This window comes from Calonectris borealis, chromosome 5 (assembly GCF_964195595.1).
Source record: "Calonectris borealis chromosome 5, bCalBor7.hap1.2, whole genome shotgun sequence".
NCBI classification, from domain to species: Eukaryota; Metazoa; Chordata; class Aves; order Procellariiformes; family Procellariidae; genus Calonectris; species Calonectris borealis.
Window position 1 is genome coordinate 20,119,764 of NC_134316.1, and position 10,353 is coordinate 20,130,116.

Here is a 10,353-nt window from a genome sequence, read left to right on the forward strand (position 1 = left end):
TGCTAATAACTGGGCCTTCTATTATATATATTTCTTTGAAAATACTGTAAATAAGAACATTTGGAATGACTGATTAATTTGCTACCTTCTAGCCTTGCCTGTCACTGGTTCTTATTTCAGCAAGCTCTACAGACAAGAGCATTGAGATGAATAGGAACTGTGGAATTATATACCACTCCTATATTTTCCACCTTTCAGCCTTACCTTTCAGAAATGGATAATACCTTGCTGTTTCTTCTGTAAAGAAATGACGTCCATTCCCTGAAACCTAAAGCACTTGCCCATTTTTAAAGTAGAAGAGCAGTAATACTCTGGACATGCCACTGTGCCGTTCCTATTAAGAAATATCTATGTTCAGTGCGTGCATTTAAGAAAAGGTTTTAATCCAACACTGTCATGAGTGTACAAAAGCACTGTAGTGCTAGCGTGAAGATGGCAAGACTAGATTTTAAAGCAGTTTATCATGTGAAAGTTTAAACAGTCTTGCTCGTTTTGGTTTTTTTTAACTGATGGAGGGGTTCAATGCTGGTGAACTGGCGAGTGGCAATGATGATGCCTTTACTCAATGATGAGCATCCTCCTCTCCTTTTTTCAGCAGGAATTAAGCGTTGCACGGGATCAGTCCTTTCTTTAACAGACTTGCAAGTATTGTATTGCAAAGTCAGTGGCAATGCTCTAATATTTTCCAGTGCAGAAGAGGACACTGTTAGTTTTTAAATATATCATGTTGCAAGAAGTTCCCACAGCAGCGAGTGCCATAAAACCAAAGGGGAAAATGACAACTTGTAGAGCAAAACCAGATTTTTTTTTTTCTAGTGTTTGTTTTTAAACATGTTTTAATACTTGTTGGCAGCTAGTGGCTTAAGATTATATTGCTTTTAAGATTATTCATAAACTGATTACAAACAGAAATGTGACTGGACTACTACCTGTGTGCTATATTTAGTTGCTCTCTCTGTCGGAAAGAGTCCTAGCTGGAAAAGAGTCTTTGAGAGGAGGCAAAGTAGTGCTTCAGAAAGCTAGTGTCTCTTCCCCACATTTTTGATAGTGTCATTTTATATGTAAAAGGGGAGAGGATATTTAGGGCAACTCATGAGAGCTTCTTTAATATCCAGTCAGTAAAATAATGGGGATTTTTTCTTCTTAATTTTTTTTTAAGTGTAAACTGTTAGTTGAAACGTACATCAGGACTGTTCAGACATCACTTGTTTGTGACCATCCCCTACTTGCTCCTGCCTCTTGTGTTGTTATGTCTTTTGGTTTGTTTTATGTGTGGAGTCCAATCCACAAGCAATTCGAGTCAGGCTTTGAAACTGGCCTGCACAGACATTACTTTGATAGTCATATTTTTAGATTATCTGTCAGTTGGCTTTACTTTACCATCTTTTGCACTGAAGCAGAATCACATCTCTGTGGCTTCTAAGACTGCTTCGATTTGTTTTTACAGGAATGGAATAACAAACTGCCGGATGCGGACAGAAAGCGAACAGTCCTGTGGCTCTCCAGTTGTTAGCGGTGATCCAAAGGAGGATCACAACTACAGCAGTGCCAAATCTTCCAACCACAGGAGCACATCGCCTGCTAGTGACTCCGTTTCCTCTTCCTCTGCTGACGACCAGTATGAATTTGCAACTAAAGGTAGCCAAGACAGCAGTGAAGGAAGTGAAGTTAGCTTCCAGAGCCACGAGAGCCATAGTGAAACAGAAGAGGAGGACAAAAAGCAAAATCAGAAGGAGACCAAGGATTCTTTAGCTGACAGTGGGTATGCATCCCAGCACAAGAAAAGGCAACATTTAATGAAGGCAAAAAAAGTACCAAGTGACACACTGCCTCTTAAAAAGAGACGTACAGAAAAGCCCCCTGAGAGTGACGACGAGGAGATGAAAGAAGCAGCAGGATCACTCCTGCATTTAGCAGGAATTCGATCCTGTTTGAACAACATCACCAATCGGACGGCAAAGGGGCAGAAAGAGCAAAAGGAAACCACAAAAAATTAGAACAAATCAATGATTTGTTTGAACTTACAAAGTTTTGTTTCAGCACGTCAGGTGAATTCTAATGATTTGTGGCAATATCAGCAATTTTTTCCTTTTTTGTTTTTCTTTCTATTTGTTTTTGTTTCTTTCTTTTTCTTTTTCCTTTTTTTTTTTTTTTTTGGACCCTTAAGATTTTTATTTTTAAAGGAGATTGAAGCCATAGAACTCATACCGACACTCAGCTAATTTACAAAAGCTTTTCATTACCTGAAGACAAACAGTTAACAAAAAAAAAAGCCAAAATCGCCATTGCTTTCTCCGGCTTGTCAAAAATGCATGGTTGAATACGCAGTGACATCAACATTAATGTGATGGGAGTAAAATTGGGCACTTGGAAATCCCTCTTATACTAGAAGAGCTGTGCATAATTTAGTAATCTTTCAGGCCTGGCCCTTAAGAATTTTCTTTAATGGCCTTACAATTGGGTAGAAGTGAATGTGAATAAAGAGATTTGGGGGAAAGAGGAGGCACGTACTTCTCAGCACCAAACCAAGAACCATCTAGTGGCACTTGGATACGTTGTGCCATAGAAGTCTTTGGACAGCCACTGGTGGCAACTGCGCAAACCGTAATGCACTTTTAGTGCTTCACGTACTATATGTGGCTCATAATGTGAAGACTGATAACTTTAAGTTTGGGGAAATTTGAGCTATGTATGCAATGGGTTTCAGTGAAATAACGAGAAGAAGTGGGGAGGGTGCACTGTTAGTAGCATCTTTAATCATTGAATTCTGTCTTCTATATTAAATTAAAAGAATGTTCAAAAAGCCATAAGCCCGAAGATTGGCACTGCGTGCAAAAAATAATAGTACTAGGGAAAAACAAGCTATGTCTTCTAAACTGCCTGAGTGAAAAGCAATCAAGTCTAAGAAATTACAGTAGATATTAAGGAAGGAAATACATCAGAATCTTTTTCTGTGGATCAAATCCTTGATCTAACTGGGGAAACAAAGCTACAAAACCTGCCATTAGTAGTATTCTGTATTTAAAAAAAAAAAGGAAAGCATATTGGTGAACAGTAAAATTCGGAAGTTCAACAAAAGAGCTCCTACACTGCCCTCAGAAATGAGTGTGCAGTTCCATCAGTCAGGATTCATTTGTGCAAAAATGACACCAGATTTCCAGATTCAACCAGCGTAGCCAGCAGAAGAAATTTGATCCACATTGTATGGATTCCTTTTGGGAGGGGGGGAATACAAAAAGCAAACAATTTTTTTTATTCAAAGATGACAAAGTTCTTGTAAGGTAAATAATGTATTTAGCATGAAGCATGAATTATTTTCATATAAATATAGAAAATAGAGAAAAAGGCTATGCCTCTAATTTTTAAGCCCTTAGGCTTAGAGTTTGGTTTTTTGAGTTTTATTTTTTTGTTTGTTTTGTTTTGTTTTTGTTTTGGTTCTTTTTTGTTGTTGTTGGGGTTTTTTTGAAGCAGGTGTTTAAGGTTTAACCTTCTTCAGGGACAAACACTGACTGTTGGGGAACTTACTCTGCAATATTAAAAAATAAAATCTTCATGCTCTGGTAGGGCTTGGATGGTTGAATTATACTGCCTTGTCTGCACATTCAGCCCCCCTCTCCCTACTTCTGTTTAAAAAAAGAAAAAAAAAAAAGAAAAAAAAGTAAAAGTGTGTCCTTTCTTCGTCTGTACATGTGTAACATGACGCAATAATCTGAGGGCAAATTTAGTAGTGAGTGTGTATGACAGAATCAAGAGAATAATGGGAGGTTAATTGAGGAAAACTCTCTGATCTGATTCAGGAATAAGTAGACAAGAAAATAGCTTTGCTAATTTGCCATGAGAAAATGAAGTTAGTAAAGAGCCTTACTGAGGTTTCCAGAGAAAAAACAGTGTTACAGAGAGTGTGATTCAGGTATAGTGCTACTCTCCTGGTAATGACGACTATTAGATTGGAGATCCGTACAGCAGAGGGAAGCTGCGAAATAAATAAGACAGTCTCTCTCACCTGGATTCATGAATTTGGCATGAAAAATTCTACACTTAGAAAGTCCTAGAGGCAAGAAGAAAATCCCAGGAACCAACCACTTAACAGAACGAAATGGTCTGTTTCTTAAAAAGAATGTACATTTATATTTATCCCTAACAACTGTTTCAGGCAGCAGTTTAACCAAGACGAATCTAGTTTATGAAGAGTGAGTTAGAGAAGGGTTTGATTTCCCACTCGGTGGAGTGAACTAAAAATTGCATTTGGAGATGCCTGTGGTTGTGTTCATTTAGGAAGGGCTGAAGGGCAGGCTGCTCTGGACCTGTTCCTGTGCTCCACAAGCATTTTGTCCTGTAAAGAACAGGGCCACACTGGGGGCAGCACAGCAAAACGGTGCCTCTCCTCCCATCTCACCCAGCGTGTCCTGGGATCCAGGAGCTGCCTGACAGCTGCCATAGCCCAGCACGACTGCCAGCTATGCAGATAAGGAAGGAGAGAGCCAAGGATGGTGCAAGGAACAGCTCTGCACTCCCTGCAGTTTGCTGGGGCCGATGCATGCAGGGTTGATACCCAGCATTAGTTAAGTCGGGATTACGTGGATACTAACTTCTGTTGGCTGCCTGCAGCCCTTAAGATAAAGTTGGGGAAAACCGGAAGGACCGGTCCCTTGGGCAGGTAGCACAGAGATGAATGAGCCATAGGTTTTCCCTTGTGTGATCGGACTGGGATAATTGGCTTCTTCCCAGATCCACGCTCCCTACAGCCAGAGTCCGCAGACAGTGAACCACGCAACCCCTGCACAAGAAAACTTGGTCCTTCATCTTTTTACAGACTTCAGGAGAGTAATTTGAAATATAAAATACTACAGTATCAGTTTGCCACCACCTTTGCTCATTAATGCATAGTTGTACCAGCTCAGGAGTGGTTTAATATTTATCAAAAAGCAGCATTGAAAAGTCAAATTTAGTGGCAGAAAATACACTCAAACCATGGCTCAGCCATCTCTGTCCTCCAGAGGAAGCGATGTGGTTGTGTGGCAGTGGCCAGATTCTGTCCACAGTCACGACGCTAATTCCAGAGCAGCTTCACTGTCTGCAGTGTGTCAGTGCAAATGAGATCAGTATCTGCTGAACAAGTAGTACCGTTCATTAATGTGGACTCTTGGTGGCTAACTGTATAATTACCACTAGTATTACTCGCCTTAGAAAACAGTCATTTTGCATAAATATCTAATTAGGCAGGTTATCTTTATATATATATATATATAATCTATCTAAGACTTCAACAACTCCTTGATATACTTGCTGGTAAACCTAAAATGTTGGCAAGCATCTAATTTTCATGTAAAATTTGTTGCTCCTAGTCTGATCTGCTAAGGAAGTATTATTCAGGAGGAGTTTACAAAGTTATGTTCAGGAACCAGCAGTTTGGCTGAGGGCTAATGCCATCAACAAATTATTTCTGGAGTTTAAAAACAACTTGCCCTTATTGACCCTTACTCTGACTATTGATGAGAAGTACATTATTTGGATTTGTATAAAATATTTAGGAGTCACCTTTTAAACCATTTTTGTGCCTGGCTGACAATGGCAGCTTTGTCAGAACTGGTTCTACTCCATCAGAGAAGTTCTCCTTTTTTATAAGAATTGAGACCAATTTGTTTTCCAAAAAACATGTCAGCTTTTCAATCCAGTTGTCTCTACTTTGACTGAATCATGCCAAAACGGAGTGGTAATTGCACTGTATTACAAACTCTCTCACTTGCCAGACATGAGGTGATTTGGTTTTGCTGGTTTGCTTTCCTTACTAAGCCATTTGGGGGTGAGAAGTTGTCAAAGCTCTAACTTTCCATTTTCCTCACTCTATCAGTATTGCCAAATGAGCGTTTCTCCAAGACAGGTGGGGGCTGGGGGAATCCCAGTAGGTCAGCAAGCATTCAGTGGCGAGTTTCACATCGGCGTGAATTGTAAGGGTCACTGGACTTCATGGCGGGTTCCTCTGGAATATGCCTTTTGCAGCAAGAAGCTCTTGCAGGCCAGAGCTAATGCCACAAGCAGATTTCACCGGCGTCTGCAGGGAGGTGAAATCTGCCCGTCGTGCTTGCGTTCTGCAAGCAATTGGATGTCCTACTGCATTTTGATGCAGATTTTGCCTGCATTTAAAAATTCACGCGCAGGTCTTGAACAGCTTTAACGTATCACCCCATAGCTGTTTCTGAAAGCAGCCTGATTCTGATCTTCTCCTGGCAAAACCAGCAGTAGTTCTACTGAGATCCCAGGGGTTTACAGCTGAAAAGCCTGATGTGGGAGCGAGGCAGCGTGCCGTGTAGGACTAGAGAACTGTCCTGTGACTGTGTTCTCTTCTCTCTGGCAATTCAGTTGAGGTCCATATTCTGGCTCCTCTCTTACCTTAACGGGAGAAGGGAATCCCAAAGGAGATGCATCGGCTCCCAGTGTTTGACTGAATTACTGTCTATCTTCGGAAAAGATGCAGAGAAACTCTGGGGGCTGCATTCTTCACTGGAGTGAGGTAGAGTTACATCGACATACGTTAGCAAGAATGAAATCCTAAGTTGTACAGCCTAAATGGCACTAGGGATAAAATGACCAAAACAACACTTTGTCACGTTTTCTTGGTAGCCGCAATTGATTTTCACTGAGATTTTGGCTCTCAAATCATCTAAAGATGTAGACGGGCGCAATCTGAGGTTTTCTAGAACTTGAAGGTGTCTGATCTCCTTTGCAGTCAGTGGAGCTATAGACACCCAAGTGCTCCTGGAAATCTTTACCGTTTCACTATTATTACCATTTTTCCTTGAATCTGGCCCTAGGCATTTTTGAAAACATTACTCTCCCATGCTCCAGGATCAGAATAAAACTATCGAGAGAATGCATTTCCAATTTCAGATGCAATGCAATTTACTTCACTTCATGGAGAATGCAAACCCAGCTCCTTCAGGTGTGTCACTACTGCCTGAATAGCTCATTGGCATATTTTATAGGAAATATTTTGAAACGTTTTCTTGACTTTGCCACCAAAAGAGCATTTGAACCATACATCCTCCTGATTGTAACAGAATATCAGTGTTGACTGTCTGACCAGTTAAGTTTTAGTAGTGTTCTTCACAGCCCTCCAGTAATATATCAAACACTGTTATGCACATAATGCAGCACTGTGATCTAATTTAAATAATACTTTTTTATTATTTATACTACTCTATGTAATATACATCAACACTTTGCTATATAACCTAAGTGATAACCCTCTTAGTTATCTGCCAAACTTTGAATTTCTGTTTGGTTTATATTGCAGTTAGCACAGTTACCAAGTTGTAATGATGTCTCTTTTCCTTTGAAATGGGATGTGTAAGTCAGACTATACATTTTGTGTGTTTCTGTTTTGAGCTGGAGTTTATAAGGATTTACACACAACATTCGGTGTTCTGTATAAATCTGCATACATTTGTGAATTCATCTGTTAATCCCCTTTTATTTAGAAAGTATTAATTGATGGTGGTTTATTAGGGGTTTTTATTTTTGCATTTTTATTTTTAGTACTGGTTATTCTTGAATTAAGCAGAGACTTGTCAGCTGGGTTGCTTTATCTTTGATCATGTACATGACCTTATAATTCTTCCACAGTTCAGCAAACAAGTACTAGCTTCACTGACCAAAAAAAAAAGTCTCAACCTAACGTGTCTATGGTGCTGTATTTTGCTGGTGTACATTTAAAACCAGAAATGATTTAAAGGTCACTTTTGAATTGTTCTAATAAGTAGCCTTTCCAGGTTTTGGGAGTTTGGGTTTTGTTTTGTTTTAGCATTGAAACAAGGTATATTTATCTGAAGCTATATATTGGTTTTTCTACTGTATCACATTTCCTTTTGCAAAGAGGGGGAAATCAACCTGATGTAACATCCTTTCACAGTCAACGGAAGGGGGTTTTCTTTCACTTCTTTATTTTCAGTTCATTTCGTTGGGCTTTGGATCAGGCCAGCAGTTACGAGAGCTCATCATCTGAGGGTTTAAGGGATAAATGACAACTTGTGCTGGCCCTCAGTGCTAGAAGGGATTTTACTGGATGCTAAAATTACATGCTGGATTCTGGGATGGCTGATCGTCTAGAAATGGGAATCTTTTTCATTTGTTTACTCTGGCCTGAAATCCCAAGACTTTCTTTTTTCGTTTAGATGACATTGAACTTGAGTACATTTTTAAGTTGCTAGAGCATTGTACATTTCCTGAGTATGTGTGTGGGACAACAGTTGAAAGTCATACCTGTATTTGATAACCAGTTCCATGCCTGCATCATTCACACTCACTACTTAAAACTGCCATGATGTAAAATGTTGGAGGGAATGATTTGTGTGTGTATGAAAAGCATTATGGACTTGTACATTTTTTTTATATTCTGATCTGTAATTTCTGAAATATTTTGTTTTACAGAAAAAAGTGATAAAGCAATCAAAAGACCAAGAGATTTAGCATCAATGCTTAAGGGTCACAGGACCTTAACTGGCCAATAAGTTAATTTAGTACAGTGATAAGCCAATTTTTTTCCTGTACTTGGCATCTGAAACTGCCAATTTCATCAATATTAAAATATGAACTGTGATGGGGAATGAACAGTGATGTTAAGTTGTATTTGTGTTTACCTAAATGAGCAGTCCGAAGGCAAGTGCAATCAGCTGATCTTTAGGAAATATGAAAATGTTGATTTAGAGGCATACTTGCATTTTACATTTTCTTGATGTGTAATCATATTGCCAAAGACAAACTATTTCATCAATTATTATTGTAAATAACACTTTCCCAAAACCTACCATAAAGTTTCTGTGATGTATTGTCTTCCAGTTGCAATAAAAATTACTGAGTTGCATCAATTGAACAATTGTAGTTGTGTGAATATTGGCTTCAAAACACGCCCAGATATTAAGGAGAAACAACAGTAATTTTTTTACAAATTAATTCCTTCATTATTAAATAGCTCTAGCCCCCATGGGATGTTACCTGTATCTTCACTGCAGTAGATACCAGCTCATGTTAATTTGCTGTCGTGCAAATGGCTAGACATACTAAATTGCTGTTAAGTTAGGTCCTGATCTTCCTTTTTCATCAGTTTTGCAGCCTGGAAACAAAGCTGATTTCACTGGGAATTGTATCTTTTTTTTTAAATTAGCAACAATCAGAAGAGATTCAGTAAAAATGTCTAACAGTGTATATATAACATCCTGAAAAACATTGCTTTCTAATCTCTGCATCAACCCTCCCCAGGCTTTATTCTGGTTTCTGCAGCACCAGAACTCTTAATTCTTTTGCCACGTTACTCCTTTACCTTGCAGCATGAAGGGACTGTTTGCAGGACGAAATCCCGTAGAGCCAAGAGCTTCAAAGCCGGTTGCCTAAACTGACTCCATCCGTAACCACCTAAGAGGTGTCCTGCTCTTCAAATACTTGGAACCTCCCCGAGTCACCTTGGGCTGCTGCAGGAATCAGTAATGCTCTTTGTTCACTGGTGCTAAAAACTAGTCCATTTGAGCTGTATAGATCCAGCAATCCAACCTAAGTCTAGAGTTGAAGAAAACAGTGCAAAAGTCATCTCTTCAGAGAGTGAATAATACAGGGTATAAAAAAATTGCAGTTGCCTCATAGCTTTCTCCAAGTAAAATTAAACTGAATAGTAAAATCTTACAAATAAAATTATTCCCCAAACACTGTGGTTTGAAAGTGTTCTATGAACAGCCTTATGTGTCTATAGATTAAACTTTTTAAAGGATTGAGAAGAAAAAAAGCCCCTTCTGTCAAACTAAAATCTTTCCACACCTGGTTTGAGACGCTGCTGAAGCAGGGGAGGATGGTTTCTCAACTGTATGATGAGAATGTATGGCTGCTGAAGCTGGAACTCCAGCTGACCTGGAGCTATAAAAGTGTCCCCCTCACTTGTCTCAAAACCATTCTGAGGGGTTGGTATTGGAGACCACCACAGTAGGCATCTGAGGGACAAGATGGAGGTAAACAGGTCCTGGGGGGAGTGGGGCAGAAGAAACAAATATCCGAGATGATACACACAAAAGAGCATAAAAATGCCGAGCCCCAATATCTGACCAGGCAATTGATGCTTCAATGTATTGCCTGAGAGTTTCAGTTTGTAACCTATCCTCAGCATCTGCTGCCACTGCAATGGAGCAAAGAGGAGAAAAAAAAACTCGGCCAAGGAGACGAGATGAGAGGAGACTGGTGAGAAGGAAAAAACACTTAACTATGCTCTAGACCGCCTTCCTCTAATGGATCCCCCCTCCCATCCGCTGCCAGTTAAGCAAGTATCATGCAGCACCGTCTGTGGATCGATCCGTAGCGACGTGTAGAGGAGCA

The 10,353-nt window shown here is 39.6% G+C and overlaps 1 protein-coding gene across 23 annotated transcripts in view; it reads left to right on the forward strand.

Annotated features, from left to right (window-relative positions):
- Positions 1–8,872, forward strand: part of FOXN3 (forkhead box N3) — a 215,704-nt gene extending 206,832 nt beyond the window's left edge. For 22 of the 23 annotated variants that reach the window (XM_075151322.1, XM_075151305.1, XM_075151313.1 and 19 more), the window contains one exon: positions 1,448–8,872. In XM_075151322.1, the coding sequence (XP_075007423.1) occupies positions 1,448–1,997 (550 nt within the window). In that variant the 3' untranslated portion in view covers positions 1,998–8,872. The remainder of the gene's footprint in view (positions 1–1,447) is intronic. The other variant, XM_075151330.1, reaches the window with a different exon arrangement.
- Positions 8,873–10,353: the final 1,481 nt, after the last annotated feature.